We start from the raw sequence: 21,867 nt of genomic DNA, 5'->3' as shown, positions 1-21,867 counted from the left end.
TAACAAATACCAATCATTGGGAAATATTTCAAGTAATCAAGGCGGTTACAACATCTACAAGCTGAAGACACCAGGTACTTTCCTACTCATCCTCAGGTCTTATGTCACATAACTTTCTCCAGGTAAGTGCCTTTCCTTTGTGCTCTTTTTCCCCCAAAAAGATTTTATTTATTTATTAAATAGAGGGGGAGAGAAAGAAAGGAGAGAAACACGAATGTGTGGTTGCCTCTCGCACGCCCCCAACCGGGACTGGCCAGCAACCCAGGCAAGTGCCCTGATTGGGAATGGATCCCGCGACCCTTGAGTCCGGCAACTCAATCCACTGAGCCACACCAGCCAGGGCCCTTTGAGTTCTCTTAACACTATTTCCCCCCACTGCGGGGGCTGCAAAGATGGCCGTTGGTGCACATGTCCCACACTGTCCCCTAAATTAAATTTGGGCTGCCCTCCTTCCCACTCGTTCCCCCTCTTCGATCTCTTACCTCTGGGTGGGCTCCCCGACCTCCACCCAGCCTCGCCCTGCCCCGCCCCACTCCCTGATTGGCTGTCTAGTGGGCCGCTCTTTCGCTCTCATTGGTCGCTCAGGGGGGCACGTTTCCCGGCTACCAATAGGTGGCGGGCAGAGCCCACGCCTCCAGCCGCAGAGCAGCTGTCATTTCCGGAGTAAGATGGCCGCAGTGCGCGTGCTGAGGACCTGGAGCCAGAGTGTTGGGCGGCGGGTAAGCAGACTGGGGCCGAGCTGAGCTCGGGAAGGAGTGAGCTGTCCACTGTCATCCGGGAGAGGTGTGTTAGTTTGTACCCCGTGGGCCGCGCGTACCGGGCACGCGCGATTGAGAGGCGTAGGAACATACGCAAAACGAAGGGCAGAGAAGGTGGCGAGCCGACCGGTCCGGACACCCACTCCTCCCCTTACCTGGGCGCGCACCTGGCTTGACTCGGTCGCCCTCCCGCCCGCTCCATCTACAGCCCGAAGCCCAGCTGGCCTTTCATTGAGCAGCATCTGCGTGCCGGGCAGTGTGACAGTCACTAGGGATACGGAGGTGTAGAGCCACTCAGCATTTATGGGGCACCCACTGGGTGCCAGGCGCGATACTACGGCGCCTGCCCACAAGGAACTTACAGCAGTGTAGAAGAGACCCTTCGAGCAAAGCGTAACTCCGTGGGCGCTTGCCCCCAGCAGCAGAGACGCTTGCTCAAGCTTCACTTTTGGGGCGTGTCCTTGTCTCCCATGTCTGCACCGATCTTTCCAAACTTTTTCTCGCGGGACGGAGCTTTGACCCACCACCATCTCCCTTGAGATCCCCCACTTTCACAGTCTTTTAGCACTAAACAATTCACAGCCCATAACTGCAGTGTTCCATCGGATTTGCATGGCGTTTTTTACCCTCTGGGTCCCCTCTTCGCTAGACCTTTCTATAGTGGTCGACTCCTCATCTTGCAAAGCCTTTCCAGAACCTGACACACACCAGCTATTGTGCTAGGCATTGAGGATGCAAATATGAACGACACAGCCACCATCCCTGCCTGCTTAGAGGTTTATTACTGCCTTGTGGTGGAGGACAGAGAGAGACACGCATTAGACAAGCAAGTACAGCCCAGCATAAAAGTGCTATGATGCACCCTGGCCAGCGTGGCTCTATTGGTTGGAGCGAGCATCGTCCTATAACTGAAAGGCTGCAGGTTCAGTTCCCCATCAGGGCATATACCTAGGTTGCGGGTTCGATCCCCAGTTGGGGCGCACACGATCCAGGCCTAGGCACGTATGGGAAGCAACTGATTGATGCTTTTCTCTCGCATCAATATTTTTCTCTCCCTTCCTCTCTATCTGGAAGCATGGCAGGGGGCGGGCGGGGGGAGTGCTATGATGGGCCAAGGGCATACAGCTCCGGGACCACCCAGGAGGGGCCTTGGTGGTCAGACCAGGGAATACTGTGTAACTTGGTATTTGTGAAGGAGGCAGAAGAAGAAAGCTACCCTCAGCAGCACCTTGCAGGCCCTGGCCGCCCTCCTGTGAGAGCTGCCCCCGTGGCTTCTCGGCCACCAGCTTCCTGGTATTTGTCTTCCTGCCACGGACGCCATTGTGATCTGGGCCGGGATAATTTCGTATTGTGTCTATTGTGATAACGACTGTTCTGCTTTTAGAAGACTCGAAATCCAACATGTACTTCCACAGAGAAGCCATTACGATCATTTATCAAAGCTTTTACTTTTGTTTTTTTCGTCTGTAGGTTTGTGTTCGCTACTTTCAAGCATGTAATAATGTTCACGCTTCGCAGCCAAAATACGTGTGTCTCCTTGGTTACCCTTCATTCAAGTACAGTCATCCGCACCGATGGCTGAAAACAACCGCTGGTGAGTGTGAGCAAAACAGCTGATATAAAATAATGTTTTGTGTTTTACTCAGTAGTTTATTTTAAGTGATTGTAGATTTAGTAAAGTAAAAAAAGTTGCCCTTTTTTTGAAAATTTTGTTTATTTTTAGAGAGAGGAAGGGAGGGAGAAAGAGAGGAGAGAAACATCCATGTGTGCCAGACACATTGATCGGTTGCCTCTCACATGTGCCCAACTGGGGACCTAGCCTGCAACCCAGGCATGTACCCCAACTGGGAATCGAACTGGCTCCCTTTGGGTTCACAGGCCAGCACTCAGTCCACTGAGCCATACCAGCCAGAACAAAAGTGGACCTTTCATTTCTAGCCTGGCCCTCCTTGCTCTCTCCACGTCTGTCCATTTCTGATTCTCTCTGCGCCTCATCTCCACCCCAGTCCCCTATCACACACTTGCCTCTGATACCTGTGTCATCATCGTGTTGGGAATGGTTGTCTTGGGCCATCTGTCCAGTATCATCTGACTCACCTGGGCGCAGCAGTCAGCATGGAGACGACTCTCTTGTCCGGGAGGGGTGGGGCGCTGAATCATGGTCCGCGCCCTTGCACTCCCCACAGTGCCGTTTGCCAGAGGAGGCACTGCCTTGTTCTGCTGGACGGTGTGATGAAACCTGCCTGCATGCTCCTGCAGAGAATGTTCCTCAGCTTTCCCCATGCAACTGCCCTTCCCCGACGCTTTCTTCCCTCCATAAAGAACTGGAGGCTGCAAGTATTTGATGTGTAAGAACTCTAACACCTTTTTTCTGGCGTTCTCTTCAGAGCCTGATAAAAACAAAAAACCCTGGACTTCTGTTACATCAGTAACCCCCACATGTGAGGTGCCTTAGTCTGTGCTAATGATGAAAGGGGATTCAAGATTTTTATTTTCAAAAGCTGGCCTTTTCTTGGAGAACAGAGAGGCTGTTCGAGCTCCAGAGTCTAAGCAGCTGTCCTGAACGTTGGGCTCTTGACCTACCAGGCGCTGGCTGTGCAGCCCAAAGCAAGTCGCTTCATGTCCTTCTGTGCCATCATCCAGAAAACAGGGGCAGTCATCGTGCTTGGCCCTTCGTATTGTTGGCAGAACCAATCCATTGAACCCAGATGGTTACTGACCTCCTGCTGTGTGCCAGCACCGCCCACCCTCGGTGCCGGGCTACGCCCTCTTCCGCTGGTCCCTAACGCAGCAAGCAGTTAGGTTGGACACCTGGAGCCGTCCTGATCCCTGTCTCCCCTCAGACTGGATCGTCAGGGTCTATGGATTTTGCATCTTACATGTTTCTTAAATCTGTCTCCTCCTTTTCAGACGGCTTCAAAAACACACTGCTTCCTAGTTCAGTGTCTGCCCCTGCAGGGGCCCCCTCACTGCTCTGTCTGGCGCCCCGTCTCTGACTTCACTTGCCACATCCTTGACAGAGGGAATTTTCTCCTAAAATTATAGAAAATCACGGACGAGACCTCCTCTCAGTAAATTAGTGCTGAGTAACAACCCTCGCCGTGACTGGGCGGCTTAAAGCAGCTGTGATTTATTACCTGCCAGGATTCTGGGTGCTGGCCCGGCTCACTACTGCGGCCGCATCCAGCCAGGGGATCCCCTGGGCTGCAGGGGCCGCAGGGGCCTCACTCACGTGTCTAACAATTAGTGTTGGTCTTGGGCTGGGGCACCCCATGGCCTCCCCCAGGTAGCTCCCTCCCAGGGAACACTGAACAACCTGTTGCCAGGCAGCATTCCAGGACAGATAAGACAGAAGGTGGGAGGTCTTCTGAGGCCAGGGCTGCAACATTTACACACGGGCTCTTCTGCTGTGTTCTCTCGCTCAAAGCCAGGCCTAGGTCAGCGGAGGCTCACCTCCCCTGGGGGCAGCTGCAAAGATTTTTCTGAGCATGTTTGTTTACTGCTGGCTCCTGATTCCCTTTAGGGTAAGTTCTAAACACCTGACCTTGGCCTGGCACAGAAAGCCTTTTTAAGCCTGGGCTGACTCCTTGACATGCTGAAAGAACTGTTTGTCATTCCCTGACTGTGCTGTACGCTCTCACCTTTGGTGTTCTTGCACAACACAGCGTGGTGTACAGGTGTCCTCCTAATGCCTTTACTTGTGGTTTTTCAGTGACTTAGGTTGGCTTCCAGCTCTTCACTGTAACTCCATGGAACCATTCCTGAGCACAGATTTTGTCTACCTCCCTGTGTCTGTGAGCAAAAAAGTCTTAAAACTAGAATTACTTGCTGACTCAAAGTTAAAGACTTTTTTAAAGGCTTTTGCTACTTAATACCAACTACATTTTGGAAAGGTTCCAATTTATACTATAGCAGCAGGCCGAGAGAGGGCCCAACTCACCAGAAAGGAACAGGGGGCTCCCAAGACCCCCACATCGAAGATCCACTTTGTACTTCTTTACTGCTAACTTACCTCCTCATATTTATTAAAGAAAAGTTTACTACCTTAGTCCACTTGTGTGTTTTATAAGCAGTTATCATTACGAACAGTCTGAAAATAGAAGCACACTCTTGAATCAGTTCAGAGCCATTTGTTAACAAAAATACTTACTTTCTGGGGAATAACCATAAAGTATCATTGGCATCCAAGTTGTATAAAAAGGGGTAGCAATTTGAAAAGGGCTAAAAAGTGGAAGCAGAAAAGAAAAGATTCAAATTTAACGATAAGTTGGCAGAACATAATTTGGGTAATGCAGAATTTTTCACGGAGTTTTCTACCAAGGCATCCGCCCTACCTTGAACCACTAAGAATGAGAGTATGAAGTCAAAATACGAAGTCAGGAGGGATCTAAAAGCAGGCTGTTAATGGCTGTTTCAGTTTTGTAACGTGAAGCAAGGGGATCCAGTGCGGTCTCCCTTAGGACAATATCACGTTTCATAGCCTGTTCGTTGTAACTGTTCCGAAATCTCATGTGTCGGAGGTCTTCCATACCCTTGTGAGAGAGCGTTCTTTTGAAAGTTGGAGAAAGCAAGTTCTGTGGCAGTGACTAATTTATTTAAATCTCGGACGGTTACGAATGATGATTGTGCAGTTCCAAATTATGACACGGCCCTGGCCGGGGTGCTGACTGGGTTAGAGTGTCATCTGATAGGCCAAGGTTGCAGGTTCACTCCCAGGTCAGGGCACATGCAAGAGTCAAGCAGTGACTGCACCAGTAAGTGTAACGACAAATCGGTGTTCGTCGCTCGCTCTGAAAAAAAAAAAAAGAAAGAAACCAAAAAATTATGAAATGCTTTCTTTAGGTGTAAAATGGAATAATTTCTGCTTCCACTTGGGAATCTTTTCTAATTTTAGATGTGAAAGCATCTCTTAGCAACACGTGACATGTTTAATGAGATCGTTTCTCTTTTTTCTTTGAAGCTCAACAGGGGCAGATTGTCCAGTTCAAACTCTCGGACATTGGAGAAGGCATCAGAGAAGTAACCGTCAAAGAATGGTGAGTTACTAGTCGTATAAACGGGACTCTATGTCAACTGGGAAACTTCTTCCTACAGCATGCACCGCTCGCTGTAAAGCAGGGGGGGAACCGTTTGTCTTGTCTGTGTGCTGGTGACACAGCTCATCGGATGTCACAGAATTTTACTTGGTGTCAGCCATGAAGGATCACTGTTTTCTTCTTTTTAAAAGCCCCTTTCACTGCCCACCCCTCATTTCAGCTGAAAAAAGAGAGGTTGACCTCTAAGAGGTGATGTTTGCTGGAGGAGCAGGGTTCCAGAGGTCCTCCTTCTATTCTGGAAAGGAAGTCCTTCCAAACCCCATTTGCATGTCACGGGTGAGGTTTTATAGGGAGCGAGAACTGGGTAAGACAGGGAGACAAGGAATAAGAATGACTGAACAGCAATTATGTTAATGAAGAGTTGATGGTAATACGCCAGAAATATGCTAGGCACATCAAGAATGGTGTTAGAATCGACATCATGTGTAGTATTTCCGGTTTGGTCTCACCTGCTCCACCTGGTAAAGCATACTTAAGATGACCACAGGATGAAAGGATTGATATACAAGGGATTGGTACACATGGTCAAGGGCAGGCTGAAGGAATTCTAGAAAGAAGGACAAAGAACTCAAACCAAACTTCACAGAATTACAAAAGGTGTGTATTGGGGATATCAATTTAAAGTTGAATTCTAGAAATGAAAGGTATCCCTTAGAGTTTGAGTCAGATTAATATAAGACAATGAAAGGAAAAAAGTAACACACCTGAAATACTTTTTTAGAACTTCTTCCTAGGAGTGGCTGGAGCAGAAAACCTTAAAGTTTAATTACATTTTTTGATTTAAGATCTATGAATGGTTTTTATAGTTGTGGTATTTCTTGGAGATACGCCAAAGAGATTCTGGAAGCCGTTACTGTCATTTCTGAAACCTTCTTTGGTGGGTGCACCGTCTTGGGCTGAATATGGACCGGACGGGTTCCGATCTGGTTCAGCGTGGCACTTACATGGTAGGGTCCTCTGTGTTCACAGTCGGTCACCAGCAGGGTCTGACATCTTTTTCTTTCAGGTATGTGAAAGTAGGAGACACAGTGTCTCAGTTTGATAGCATCTGTGAAGTTCAAAGTGATAAGGCTTCTGTCACCATCAGCAGTCGTTACGATGGAGTCATTAAAAAACTGTATTATAACCCGGATGACACGGCCTACGTGGGGAAGCCCCTGGTGGACATAGAAACGGAAGCTCTGAAAGGTACTGTGCGTGTGTTTATCTGCTTGCCAAACTGATCGCTGCTGTCCTTGCGTCATGGGGACCGATCAGAATGTTTACTTTTAATAACTTCCGGGAAGTGTTTACTTTTAATAACTTCCAGGAAACCAGGAAAATAGGAAAGGTCCTTTGAGATGCGTGCCTATCTTTGGGCCTGCCACCACGTCGAAACCGTGTGCAGGAACAGGCGTCTGGTGGCCAGGTTCTGGAACCGCAGGTTCGAAGGAGCGACAAGCCCTGGTCACTAATAACCGAAGCCGTAGCGTGCAAAGACTGAGCCTCACAGAACATAGCGGCTCTGTTTGCCGCCCGTCCAAACACCAGCGAGCGCTCTCATTGGTGGTGGTTGAGAAAGCCAGACTTCATGAAGTACGTAGGAGAGGAAAGAGGGAAAATGAAAATGAAAAGCAAAGAGACAAGTTTTCAAGGGGAGCAGCAAGCTTGGACCTTGGGAGCAGAAATTTGCTGAGACAGTTACAGAGGGAAGCTAACTCCAGCCTGCTCCCGGGGTGGGGCGGATGGCTGGCTGTCCACCCCCCAAGGTCCAGGGTTAGCTCATCTAGGTGACAGCTTCGCCCCCCGAGACTGCGGAAAGCTGTGACGTGGTCTCGGCCAGCAACCCCTGGGAAGTGCTAGGGTTAGGACAAGCCTGCCGTGTGAAGCAGAGTCCGGAAGGGCCTGAGTGACACAGTCCCTGCGGTCTGCACAAGAACACAGCCGCCAGTGTCGTGAGCGCACTTCACAGCTTAGCGAGCATTTCACACTTATGACTGTTTTCTATCCTTACACGTGAGTGTCTCAGTTGGACAGATGAAGAAACGAAACCCAGCCTAGAAAGGCCGGGCCAGGTGCCCAGTGGCGGTGACGGAGCCAAATTTAGAACTCGATGTCCTTAGTGTTTCACCCGCAGTGATAAGCTGCCTCCAGAGCTGGACGATGGCTTACGGGAGCCTTTCTATTAGTCATTTAAGTTCTGTTATAAAAGCGAGATGGTGCAGCATAGAGATTTATGAAGTACAGAAAACCAAAAATAAGAAGGCCTATTCCTTCTACTCAGAAATCACCACCATTAACACACGAGTGTATGCCATTGCAGACACATCTCTTTGCAGACACGTATCTGGTGAATTATGCCGTGAACTACAGGACTGGTGCCCCACTTGTTTGACCAAAAAGAGACGCTGCTGAGGCCATGAACTGACTTTCCTTCTATCCCCTTGAGTTCTTAACTGCGACCTCCCGTAAAGGACGAGAGAGTAACAAGAGAGAAACAAGTGTATTGACACGTATACCTTATGTAAAGGGGAGACAGGCAGCAAAAAGTCAGTCCAAGAGGTGGTAGAATTCAGGCTTCATATCATCTTAATAGGGAAGGGGGCGTGGGGGAAATGCAGGCCCCTTAGGGGAGAGCAAATGATGTTCAGGAAAGACAATGGGCCATTGTTGGCTGAGAACTGAATGTGAAAGCACACTCAGTTGCCTGCTCACGTTCAGAGGTTTGGCCTCCAGTCCGCAAGTCCCCACGGAGGCTCTGCCACACAGCACTGATTTCCCAGCATCAGGCTTTGACATTCCTCTCTCAAAAAACTCTGTTTGCTTGCAAAAATGCATGCTAAAAGCCCTAGATCGTTTTCCTTCTATCGGTACTCTAAAGTTAGAGAATAGAACAACCGAAGTAGCATGGTCTTCCACGGCATTCCTTAAGCCATACTCGAAGCAGGGAAAAAAGGTAAATGCCATATCCTCTTAGGAAAGCATTTAGATTTGCCACAGGCTTTACATGATTTGTTCATGTAACTCACCTCACATTTCATTCTTATTTCCTGCTATGTATAAGTATACATGAAAAAGCTATTAGGAAACTATGTACTTATTTAAAAGATTTTATTTATTTCTTTTTAGAGGGGAAGGGAGGGAGAAAGAAAGGGAGACAAACATCAATGTGTGGTTGCCTCTCACGCGCGCCCTACTGAGGACCTGGCCCCCAGCCCAGGCATGTGCCCTGACTGGGAATCGAACTGGTGACCCTTTGGTTTGCAAGCCAGCACCCAATCCACCAAGCCACAATAGCCAGGGCAGGAAAGTATTTAAAATACAACATGTTTTAGACTTTATGGAAGAAGCTCTCATTTCGTAACTGGTAGCTGGCTGCACGATTTTAACAGAAATGAAATAAGCAAACACCAGGTAGTAACAGTCATTGAACAACGCCAGGTACCAGAACCCCCCAACACACTAACTCCTCCCGTTTGTTTTCATTCTGAAAACCACCAACTATTACACTTTTTGACTATAAGGCTTAAGTTGAATTTACTTATACATTACACGCCACTGAACGTGTGTTTTGTGTGTGTTTTGTTTTTTTAAACCTCAACTGAAGAGTGCCCCTCTCCCCATCCCCAGACTCCGAGGAGGACGTGGTGGAGACGCCGGCCGTGCACCACGAGGAGCACACGCACCAGGAGATAAAAGGCCGGAAGACGCTGGCCACGCCCGCCGTGCGCCGCCTGGCCCTGGAGAACAACGTACGTGGGCTCGCGTGAGCGGTGCATGTCCCCGTGTGAACAGTTAGCCCGCCGTCCCGCGGCGAGGTGGCCCCAGGTGGGAATAAAGGGGACAGGAGCACACCCGGACCGAAGGGTGGCGGTTGCCGGAAGGCACTCGAGAGAAACGAGAAAGACGCTGCGAACTTACTCCTTCGGCTGCTGGAGGAGTGTGACTTGACTGTTCCTCCCTAGAGAGCAGAGAGGGGCCGGCGCCGGGAAGCGCTGGTAACCGCTGCCGCCTCCCAGCAGGGCCCAGAAGCACAGACCGGACCCGGACCGGGTACCCGGGATGGACGCCTGGGTGGGCGGTCCACGGAGAGAGTGAAGCCCTTCACTGAAAATGCGTGCAGGGGAGGGTGGAGGCGGGGAGCGGTCCAGGAAAGGGTGTGGTCTCCAGGCTCAGCCCCGGTTCCCGGGCTTGGGGAGAACCCCAGACCTGCGCTGACCTGTCCAGGGGGCTGGCCTCTCCCTTCCTCTCTCAGCCAGTCTTCAGCACTCACCCCCAGGCACAGGTGGCTCCCCAGCAGGTGACCCGTGTTTCCGTGGTATTCCACTGAATGGTCACAGCCCTGGGAGATAAGGGGCTGGTCTAAGATAGGAGGAGGGCAGGTGACTGGCCAAGGTCACACGGCTGCGGTGGGGCCCGGCCTGCGAAGGCAGCAGCCTCGGGGACTCCCAGACCCGCGCTGCTCCTCACTATGAGCTGCCTCGGCAGCCACTGCCATCACCCCTGGAGCACTCCTGAGCCAGGCACGGGGCACGCGCCCGCACACCCTCGCAGCACCCCGCGAGGGGGGTTGGCCTGTGCCCACTTCGCAGAGGTGGAGGGCAGAGAAGTTGACTCGGTTGCCCGCAGTCCAGTACGCAGCTGGCTGGGGATTTGAACACAGATCCGTCCAGTTCCGAAGCCCGAGTCCTCCCCAGTATGTCCCACAACTCGGGTTTTTGCTTGTTTGCTTGTGTGTCTGTTTTTGAGAGAAGTAGTTAAGGTACAGTGAGAAAAACAGGTGTTTACATTTTGGAAATATAAGGGTCATTAAGATGTTTGTATCCCCTCAGCTAGTTATCTGACCGTTGTTCCAGAAACCGTCCCAAGGGGACAGTTTAATCGCCAGGGGGACAAATAATCGAGGGGACAGTCTTCCAAGTGCTTTGTAGCCCAGAATTAGAAAGCTTGTGTGCTGGGAACCTGGGGAATGCTTGGGTAAATTATGTTACAAACCCCAGGTGACACTTTATTAGCCATTGAATGTGTTCAAATATGAAGACTATTTAGCATCACAGGAAATAGAATAACAGCGTAGAGCACTGGATTGTTAGAGCACCAGGTGACCTTCACACTGCTTTGAAAGCTATAAAGCATTTTACCAGTGTTTTTCCTTAACTGTGTGGAAAGACCACCTGTGGGAGCACGCGACTCAGCCTTCCTGCACACTTTGTGTGTAACAGCTGGAGTATCTGTATAATTACTAGACACCCAATAGTAGATTTATTATCATGCATCATCTTTTTTTAATTTGCAGTTTGCATATTGAGTTTGATTAAAATGAAAAAAAGCAAGGGCATTTATAGGTGTTTGTAAATACATAAGAAGTGTTTAAATTCTCAGAGTTCATTTGTTAAAAGCGAAATGTTTCACATGTAAAGTCCTTCATGAGTGTGAGGTCGTCCCGAGAGAAGCTCGGACACGAGTGAAGAGGACTCACCCCGGGGAATGAACCGCCGCACGCAGGTGCAAGGGCGCCGTCCAGGCTCTAGACAGAGTCAAGTACAGTGGGGATATTTCGTCTCCGTGACCAAACGTAGGACACGGTTACACAGAGCAAGGCCACATATGTTTCCAGAAAGTATCCAGCGTGTCCGGTGGAAAGTGGAACACACCAGCTGTCGTTGAGTCTGTAGAAAGCAATAATAAAACGCATGTACGTGACCCTTGACCTGGGCTGAGGAACTCGCACTCCAAATAGACCTCAGTGAAAAAGTAACTTCATTGTTTCGTAGTGATCTTTCTGAAATAACCATCAGAAAGATATCAATTTAGGAGCGCTCTTGTGAGGATTATTTCAGCTATTACACGTTTACTGGTCTACTTTTGTTGTAGTATTTAACTCTTTAAAGTTCTTAGTTCTTATATAGTTTCCAAAAATAGGGGAAAAGTCAAATAAGAATTATGCAAAACATCGAGGAACAGTCGACTGTTTACAGAGGGTGAGGTTTCACCAACGGGCAGGGGCGAGCTGCCCTGTGGACCCCACACCGTTGCTGCTGGGGCCGGAGCACAGGGTGTGCGAAGGCTTTCGGTCGCTCAGGAAGGGGCTGCCGCTCATGGTGCTCCGTCAGGATGCTGAACACGTTGTTTCCTTTTATACCAACTTACTGGCAGAGGGTCCTTTTTTAACCTACGGTTCATTACCTTCCATGTAGAGACCTTAGTGATGGATTTATGTTCAGGCAGTTTTATTTTTTAGCATTACACTGTGTCATTTTTTAGATTAAGCTGAGTGAAGTTGTCGGCACGGGAAAAGATGGCAGAATACTCAAAGAAGACATCCTCAACTATCTGGAGAAGCAGACGGGAGCTATCCTGCCTCCTTCCCCGAAAGCGGAAATCGTGCCGCCCGCGCCCAGACCCAGAGACAGCCCTGCCCCCGCACCCCTGTCCAAACCTCCGGTGTTCACAGGCACGGACAGAACCGAGCCCGTGACAGGTAATAACAACAGCACGTAAGGCAATGGTGTCATTTGTTCGCGGGGAGCCCCCTCCACAGACTCCTGCACGCGCGGCAACACAGTGCTCTTCAGTTCGCTCGCAAAAGAACTGCTTCTGGCTTGTTCTGCGTAAACTCGTTGGATGGTAACTTCCAGCAGGGCGACGCTGCAGGAAGGCCGTCGGGTGGAGACGTCAGTTGCATCCTCTAGAATCTTTACACGAGTTGCATCCTCTAGAATCTTTACACGCACAGCCTGGGAAGCAGGCGCCTGTCGCATTACTGACCTTGGCCCTGGGCGTTGGGCGTCAGCATTGAACCTGGCAGCTTCCGAGTGCTCTGGTGACGCAGGCGGCCCCAAGAGGAAGGCTGATTGAGAGCCAACAGCGTCAGAGGACCTTCCGTTTTAGGTCGCAAAGCCGAAGGGCGGGCGGGAGGACGGGGACTCTGACGCCGCTGTCTTCCAGGCTTCCAGAAGGCCATGGTGAAGACCATGTCGGCGGCCCTGCACATCCCACACTTCGGCTACTGCGACGAGGTCGACCTGACCGAGCTGGTGCGGCTGCGCGAGGAGCTGAAGCCCGTGGCTGCCGCCCGTGGGATTAGACTCTCCTTCATGCCCTTCTTCATAAAGGTGAGGTTCCGCACGTGCCCGGCAGGGTTGGGGGTGGGGGGCGTCTCGATTTTGTTCTCCACACAGTCAGCGTGTCGACTGTGGCTCTGAAGAACAGTGTTCCTTCTCACCACCTCTCCCGGGAGGACACCCAAGTACCGTGTCCTGGTTCCACGGGAGTTGATAAAACTGAGATATTTGCGTCCTGCTTTCACCCACCGCCTCTGTGGGCTGGGTGAGCCTCGTGCTGTCCGTCGGGTGAGGCCTGCTCCAGCGAAGCCCTGGCTTGGCAAAGCCGAGACCTGGCACCGACTTTGTGTGTCAGCGACGTACAGTGGCTTTCCTGTACTCGACAGACTCGCGTGGCGTCTCCTGGGGATCCTTTCTAGTTCCAGGAAATTCCAGGCCTTGGGACCAGTGCGAATGGGGCCACACCGTCCGCCCCCCTGAGCCGCTCACGGTCGAGCTCACGGTGACCAGCACTTACAGAGCTGTCTGTCACCTGGGCCAGACCCGCACCGGGCGTGGTGCATGCATGCAGGGTCTGCGTTACTTCCCAGAGTAACCCTGCCACCCCCACTTCCCATCGGAAGAAGCGGGGGCCCAGAGGAGGGAGAAACCAAGGTCCCGGTTCCCATCTATTTGACTCAAAATGCGTGCTGTTGTCTCTAGCTCCAGAGCGGCTCCCCTCCTCCCCCGCCCCCGTCCCCACTGTGCCCAGACTGGCCCGTGAGTCAGTCTGTTACTCCCTGATTCTTCTCCGTGGCTCCCCTGCCTTGCCTTCGGGGTAGCTTCTAACCTGCTGAGTGTGGCAAACAATGAGTGCCCGACACTCCCCTGCCTCCCTCTCCCACCCTTCCCCTGCTGTAAGCGGATTAAGCTACGCCTGGCGCTGGACCGTGCAGCCCCGCCTGCCCTGTGCCCTCACGCCCGGGTCAGTCCTTGCGCCTCCTAAGTGTCAAACTTGCTTCAGGGGCAGTGCCCTTTGCTCCCCGTTGGAATGGACCTCCGTGTGTTGCAAGTGTTCCCTCGGTGGTTTTCCAGTGGCCGCTGAGCCTCCTGAGGCAGGAGCTGTGCTCCTCTGCCTCCACCTTTTTAGCCGCTGCCCCAACGAGCAAACGGGAGACCTGGTAGGTTCAGTTGATGAGCGATCGGGACTGGATTACAGCTTCAGCGTCTCCTCCACAGAGACGGCGGTTGAAACGCGGGGACGAGACCCCACAGGTTGTGTGTGAAAGAAAAGAAAAGAAGGCTCGGGGTCTCCCACCCGTGTTTGAGGGGAGGGGAGAAGTCGAGTTGGCCGACACGAAGGACGAGGGTCAGTGGGGTCAGCCATCCGGTGATAGGAAAACTGGGCAAGAGCCGCTTGGAAGCCAGGTGTATCTATTGCTACGTAACAGACCACTCCCCAATTTGATGGTTTGCAACAGCAGCCATGTATTACTTCATTTCTCGCGAGTTAGCAGGTGAGCAGGGCCAGTCAGCTGACCTGGGAGGAGCTCGCCCATGTGCAGGTAGCTGGTAGGCCGGCTGGGGCTGCCGCCAGTGCAGGCCCACCTTGGCATGGGGGACTCGCCTCTCATCCGCACGGGCCTCTTGTCTCCCCCGCATGGCAGCCCACACGTGGTCCCCTGATACAGGGACGAGGGACGAGGGAGGAAGCGGCATGTAAGCACCTGGTCCAAGCTCTGCTGCGTGGAGTTCGGTCGTAGCTCAGGGGCCAAAGCTGGTCCCACAGCCGAGCCCGGGATCGGCTCCTGAGGGCGCTGCCACCTGGGAGTGTGGGCAGGACAGACTGGGGACGCTGGTTCTGTCTCACACGGAGAGAGGAAGGATGTCTTCAGGGGGGAGCAGACAGTGGTCGTCTGCACCTGAGAAGTCAAACAACAGCGACAGGGACAGGCCACTGGACTCCTGAGTGAGGTCTGCGCGGCCTCAGCCAGAACTGACCGCATAAAGTATCGCGGGGCAGCAGCTGGCTTGCAGTTAGCTGGGGAAGGAGCAGTGCGGGGGAGGGAAAAACGATTTTCCCCACCCGTCCAGGTTCCTCCGGCGAGGCTGATGACCAGGTGCACGTGAGACAGGTGAACGGAAGGAAAGGGCAGAACTTACGGCGTGTGCGCCTGCAGGGGTTCGGTGGGTGTGCGAGGCTTCCATAGGGTGGGGCTTAGGCTTCCGTGACACCTTAGCTCAGGTGGGAAGGGGGCCGGTGGGGGTGGGGGGAGTGAGCTGGGCTTCAAAGGGCAGGAAGGCAATTCACACGGAGATGGGGAACCAAATGTTTGGAGAACTCTGGCCAGGCCACTTGTCACGGTGGGTGGGACCCAGGCAGGACTTGGACCCCACTGGCCTCGCTAGGTTCCCCCCTCCCCCCTCACAAGGGTTCACACCAAACTGTGGGGTGGCAGCTCCTTCCGGGAGCAGGCCCTGCATCTGAACGCTTCCAGGCAGTCAGTGGGGAGGTCAGAGCTTTCTCCTGAGTCTTCTGTTTCTTAAAAATAACCAGCTTGAACTAACCAGTATCCCAAAAGAGAATATTTAGGTGTGGCAAACTGCTTCCTCAGTGGAAAGTGAGTTCGAGGAGACTCTGGAATAATCTGGTGAAAGGCAGGCAGGGCAGAGGTCCAGAGGGTGGGCAAGTGGTTGCCAGGGAAGGTAACCCCTGCCCTCTGCCCTCTTACACTCCGCGGAGGAACGCCAAGGAGCTTCCTAGGCCGGGGACGAGCTGGAGGATGGAAGATTTAAAGTCCCTGGCGGAGGGATATAAGAGCAGGGGCTGAGGGGGACCACTGTGTCGCCGCCTGGGTCCCTCCCACCACTGCTGGCGACAGGTCTGTTTCAGAGCAGCTCTTTAATGTATTGAATTGCTTTTATAATTATTTTCATTGTTTCTGTCTGAATGAAGTACCCGATCCTTATTTTTAGAAGTAAAATTTAGCATGCTTTGTTTGTTTCACAGTAACATTTTTTCTGCCTGTACAAGTTTCAGAACATGTAGACCCTACTTTTGCCCCACCCTATAGTTACTTTGAACAATATCCTTTTTAAATTAAAAAAAAAAAAGCAAACAACTTTTTTTTGTGGCCCTGGCCGGGTAGCTCAGTTGCTTAGAACATCGTCTAGTATGCCAGCTTGCAGGTTCAATCCCCGGTCAGGGCACAAACAAGAATCAACCAATGGACGCTTCAATGAATAGAACAACAAACTAATCTGTCAAATCAATAAGTAAAAGCTTTGTAAATCTTTCAGTTATGAAAATCTTCCTTGATGTTTACAAGCTGCTTGGCTACTTTTATCTTTCATTCTTAACCGGTTAGGCCGGCCTCCCTGTGCCCGCAGACTGGACCTGGAACTCTGCGTACTCAGTGCTCCCTCCCTTCCTCCCCATGCTCCCTTGTTGCCCTGCGCCCCCTTGCTGCCCTGTGCCCCCTTGCTGCCCTGCGCTCCCTTACTGCCCCACGCCCCCTTGCTGCCCTGCGCCCCCTTGCTGCCCCGTGCCCCCTTACTGCCCCGCGCCCCCTTGCTGCCCCGCGCCCCCTTGCTGCCCCACTCTCCCTTGCTGCTCGGAGCCCGTCCTGGCTCTGAGCAAGGGGGCTGACGCTGCGCTCTCTTGCTGTCGAACAGGCTGCCTCCCTGGGATTGCTGCAGTTCCCCATCCTCAACGCTTCCGTGGACGAGCAGTGCCAGAAGATCACCTACAAGGTGGGCTGCGTGTTGTGCAAACGTCCGTGTTCTAAACGGGGGACGGTACAGTGCGCTGGTCAGTCAGACAAGTGCCCCTGGCACCCCAGTGGCCGTCCCTCTTAGACTGGGAGTAAAGGGGGGGCGGGGACGGAGACCGAGGTGCACTTCATCGTGGTCTCCACTGTGGCTGAGCTCACCGGTTGTTAGTAGCGGTGGTGGTCAGGTGTGCGGGTCGCCAGCCTGGTTTTGGAAACTCGAGGCTGAGGCAGGGGCTGTATTGCCCGTCCCTGCACCCCTGTCCCAGAGAGAACGGCCTCTCTGGCTGGGTGTCCTGCGGCGTCTAAAACAAGAATGACGTGAGGAAGGAAGGCAAGTTCTAATTCCGTCGGGGTGAGCTCCCCTGTTTGGAGGGGACGTTTATTAGATAGGGCTCTTGGGGGTGCTCGTTCCCACCTACATCCTCACGGGAAAGGTCCCCGCAGGGAGGGAGCACAGACACGCTGAGGGGCCGGGTCACAGATCTTCCCGCGTGATTCACACGGTGTCCTGACTAGGCAGGTACTGGTTGCAAAAACTCAGACGAGAAAATGGTGACGTTTGTCTTCGATCCCGAGACCCTGCGGTAACTCACCGTTTATGCTGAGGTGTGCCTCCTTCTAGGGTCACACGGTTACACACTTTAAATTTATGTCTGTGGAGTGGTGCACGCTGCTTGTTTAACTTTGAACTTTACACAAATTTAAACTTTTTTCTTTTTCATCTAATAACTCCAGGACACTGTTGCGTGTCAGTGAATACAGCCCTGGCACCGTTCTGTTAGCCAGTGACCTCCGGTGAACCCTGGGGTGGTTCTCAGTGGCCCAGAGTTACAGGCCATCTGAGCCCAGCGTCCCCGCGCATCTCCACGTACTTCCGCACTTATCCCCGTAGCATAGATTTTTACAAACGTGGCTGCGGGTCGTTAAATGTCCCCCAGAAAGCCTGTGCCAGCCTCCATTTCTACCAACAATGTATGTTCTCACCTACACACAAAATTATCCTTTTCAAAAAGAACCTTTGGGCATCTTTTTTTTTTAAGATTTTATTTATTTATTTTTAGAGAAGGAATGGAGGGAGAAAGAGAGAGAGAGAGATACTTCAATGTGTGGTTGCTGGGGGCCGTGGCCCGCAACCCAGGCATGTGCCCTGACTGGGAATCGAACCTGCGATGCTTTGGTTTGCAGCCCGCGCTCAGTCCACTGAGCCATGCCAGCCAGGGCTGGACATCTTTTAAAAATCATTTCTCTTTAGTTACAGCGCTCGGGTGGAATGGTTTTGGGTGGTCGCTCTGACACGGCAGCGCGGGCCCTTCCTTCCCGCGGGACGCCAGCTGACATGCAGGCCTGCCGTGTGACGTTCCTCTTCTTTCCAGGCCTCTCACAACATCGGGGTCGCCATGGACACCGAGCAGGGCTTGATCGTGCCCAACATGAAGAGCGTCCAGGCCCGCTCCGTGTTCGAGGTCGCCGCGGAGCTAAACCGCCTGCAGACGCTGGGCTCCGCGGGGCAGCTCAGCACCTCCGACCTCACGGGGGGCACCTTCACCCTGTCCAACATCGGCTCGGTGCGTAGAGGCCCTCCGGACCCCCAGACGCTGCCTGCCACCTGCCACCTGCGAGTGGGCACTCTGTTAAAAAATGCGAAACCGACGGCCATCCGCTCCTCCCGAGCTTAGTGTTGCACCCTTTCCTTTCTCGTTTGCCTTCCAGATCGGGGGCACGTATGCCAAAGCCGTGATCCTGCCGCCCGAGGTGGCGATCGGGGCTCTTGGATCCATTAAGGTGCGTTTATGAAATAGCAAGAAAGAGTTTAGGCAAATGGGGGAAGTAAACACAGGAGAGTGGCCATTTCTGAGGTTTCCGCTCGCTCGGTAGGTGCGAGGGTGAGGTTTGGCCCGGGCGCCGGTGCGTCTGGGCCTCCAGCTCCAGGGGCCTTGGCGGGGCGGGGGGCGGGGGGCGGGTACCGAGGGGGTGGTCTGAGTGTGTGTCTGGGGGTGTGCCCCGCAGCTCCTGCCCAGTGCTGGGCGTCTTGCGGGGGTTACTTGCCCAAGCGAGTCATTGAGTCATTATTTATGGCTCAGTGACTCTTTTTTTTTTAAGATTTTATTTATTTATTTTTAGAGAGGGAAGGCGGGGGGAGAGAGAGAGAAACACCAATGTGCGGTTGCTGGAGGCTGTGGCCTACAACCCAGGCATTGTGCCCTGACTGGGAATCGAACCTGCAATGCTTTGGTTCGCAGCCAAAGGGGCGCTTTTTCTCACACTCTTTTCTGTTCAGGAGTGATTAGGGATGCTAGTTTGAAATGGGATTTCTTGGCCTTGGGCACAGAGCCCCCAGAAGCTGGATTTTTAAACAAAAGCCCAGTAGTTTCAACACAGGGGTGACCTGTCGCCCGTTTTAGGAGAAACCGACTTAGAATGAGGGTTACCAGGACTGTTCGTCCGCCTGCCTCCGCTCCGGCACCCGGGCTCCATGGAACAGGTGTCCGGACTCACCCCGCATCGACTGAATCGGAGTGTCGGGCCGGGGCGCGGGCACCCCTGTAACTCGGGGCGCAGGCCCCCCAGGGCTGCCCCAGCGAGGCCCCGAGTGCCGTTTCTAGACCGCCATTGCCAAATGTCAGTGTCACCACACTGACCTCGATGTCGGCCCTCACGAGTTCAAAAGAACCTTCCTTCTTTTATTTCACTTACCTTAGTAATTCACTTCACATATATATTAAAAGTCTGTGATGGGCTAGAAATGCGGGGGGAGGGGAGCAGGTCCTTCACCCAAGACAGACAGAGCGACGGTTCCGAACCGCGTGCCCAGCCTCACCAGCGCACGTGTGGCCTCTCCCCGCACTCGCCCTGTACCCCTGCTCCCTCGGCCCCTGCCGTCCCTGTGCCCCTGCTCCCCTCTGTCGCCGTCTCTGATGTCCACTGGCTTGTCCCCTCGCTGCCTGTGCTGAGGGGGCCTTGCTGAGGCTTTCCTGCCCACCCTCCACGTCTCTGCTCGCTGTCCCCTTTCCGGTGTCTCTGCTTTTTCTTTCTCAAGTTTCACGGTCTGATACACTCTATAGAGGGTCTGGTACAAGTGACAGTCCTCTTTTATTACGAACTCTTTTATTACAAAAATCATAAGCGTGTAATTCTGTAACATAACAATGTCACACTCAAGCACACCATAGGGCATTATAGGTGAAATGTTCAAATTAAAACTATGAGTTATTACACGCCCATTACTACCTCACCAACCACACTCACACAGTCATTACTTCTGCCAGACCGTGTATTTTTCCTGTGTATCTTAATTCTGTCTCTCCCCCTTAAAATGTCAGCTCCAAGAGGGGAGGACTGTTTGTTCTGTTAACTGCGTTACCCCCAGGGTCTAGGACAGTGCCTGCGACATAGCAGGTGTTCGGTAAACATTGGTTAAGTAATTGAAATGGGAGGAGAAATTTACCATGCGTGTGGAGATCGTTCTGGAACCGAACACGCCGGGCTTGGGACACGCCCTCAGAGAGGGACCAGCGAGAGCTGGAGAGTTTCGGAAGTCGCTCGGCAGGGCCATCCCGTCCGCACTGCAGGGGGCCTGCAGCGTCTGTGAGTGTGCACCCCCCCCCCACGGCGAGGGCTGACTTCCCGCTCTTTTCCGCACCCGCAGGCCCTCCCGCGGTTCAACCAGAGAGGGGAGGTGTGCAAGGCCCAGATCATGAACGTGAGCTGGTCGGCCGACCACAGGATCATCGACGGGGCCACCATGGCGCGCTTCTCCAACCTGTGGAAGTCCTACTTGGAAAACCCGGCCGTGATGCTGCTGGATCTGAAGTGAGACCCGGCGACCTGACCCGCGAGAATCTCGGAGCTTCCAGCGACACGTGGAGCCCAGCCGCGCCCTTACACGCCCCTCGCGACAGCCCATGTCTGGGTGGACTTCTCATTCCCCCCCCCCCCCCCCACTGCTCTCCCTGGGCCTCCGTCAGTGATGTGGGCAGGCAGGTCCATCTTCGCTGCCGGCATGACCCTCATGGCCGCCCCAGCTCAGTGGCCTGGTGCTCGGGACGTGCTGGCTGATGCGGGCTCTGTGCCCTTGGTATTTTTATGACGCGCTGAGAAAGCACAAAGTACAGCCAGCAACCCAGCCAAGGGTGACCTGGAGCCAGGGTGGCCCCGAGGCAGCCCTCATGCCTGGGGAAAGTTCAGGGCGCTTTGCTGGCCACCAGGAAAAGCGTCTAGAGGAGGAAAAGGAATCTGCAAACCTCCTCCTCACCACTAAAACCTTCATTCTACATGTTTGGCAAAGAAGAGTTCTTTCTATGTGGAGTGCGGCTGTTTGAGAATGCGTTAGAATTCCGTGGTTAATCAGCCTGCTTAGTGTTTTCTAGCTCCTTGGAGATTTAGCAGAACGTGGGTCATCATTTTTCCTTTTAAAATGTTTATTATGAATGATTCACGTACAGCAGCCTAACGTACAACTACACAAAGCAACGGTGCGTCTAATGCCCAGCGGGACGGAGCACGGCCAAACCCAGCCACCTCACTTACTTAGGTGGGAAGGTGTTGCCCGCAGCAGAGGGGCGCCCGCTCTGCCCAGAATAGAACCGGCCTGACTGACCGCCTTACTGCTCCACTGACCTATGCACAGCCACCCTCAGGGAGAATGTAAGAAAGCTACTGCATCTGTATCTTTAATCGCCACACTTGAATGCTGTAATTATTACTGTTCTTGCATTCTCATTTCTAGCTAACTTCACATAACATTTTAAATGAAGCACTTCAATGATGATTTTATTTACTACTCACGACAACCTTACGTACTGTTATTCATTTATTTCAACGATGAGAGAGAGCAGCCCTGGCTGGTGTGGCTCAGTTGGTTGGAGCATCGTCGCATGGACTGAAGGGTCATGGGTTCAGTTCCCAGTCAGGACACCCTACCTAGGTTGCAGGTTCGATCCCCGGTTGGGGAACGTACAGGAGGCAACCGATTGATGTTTCTCCTCACACCAACCTCTCTCTCTCAAAAACAAAAGCAATGAGAAAATGTCCTTGGGTGAGGATAAAAATGCATACATAAATAAAATAAACCCTTGTTTGTTTTTCTTGTTTGTTTTTTACTGTTATTGACTATATTTTGTATGTTTTACATCCTCATGACTATCTTGTAACTACCAGTTTGTACTTCTTTTTTTAAGATTTTATTTTATTTATTTTTAGAGAGGGGAAGGGAGGGAGA

At 52.5% G+C, this 21,867-nt stretch overlaps 1 protein-coding gene across 1 annotated transcript; it reads left to right on the top strand.

The window, feature by feature from the left end:
* The first annotated feature begins 613 nt into the window (after positions 1-613).
* On the top strand, positions 614-21,434 carry DBT (dihydrolipoamide branched chain transacylase E2). The gene is made up of 11 exons (XM_028502913.2): positions 614-719; positions 2,229-2,352; positions 5,719-5,794; positions 6,861-7,042; positions 9,464-9,585; positions 12,098-12,314; positions 12,782-12,948; positions 16,552-16,629; positions 18,023-18,214; positions 18,360-18,431; positions 20,296-21,434. The coding sequence occupies exons 1-11, from the start codon at positions 669-671 to the stop codon at positions 20,461-20,463; spliced, it is 1,449 nt and encodes a 482-aa protein (XP_028358714.1). The 5' UTR covers positions 614-668; the 3' UTR covers positions 20,464-21,434.
* Positions 21,435-21,867: the final 433 nt, after the last annotated feature.

This window comes from Phyllostomus discolor, chromosome 14 (genome assembly GCF_004126475.2).
Source record: "Phyllostomus discolor isolate MPI-MPIP mPhyDis1 chromosome 14, mPhyDis1.pri.v3, whole genome shotgun sequence".
Lineage (NCBI taxonomy): Eukaryota > Metazoa > Chordata > Mammalia > Chiroptera > Phyllostomidae > Phyllostomus > Phyllostomus discolor.
The sequence above is the reverse complement of the archived record's forward strand: the minus strand, read 5'-3'. Positions and strand labels throughout refer to the sequence as shown.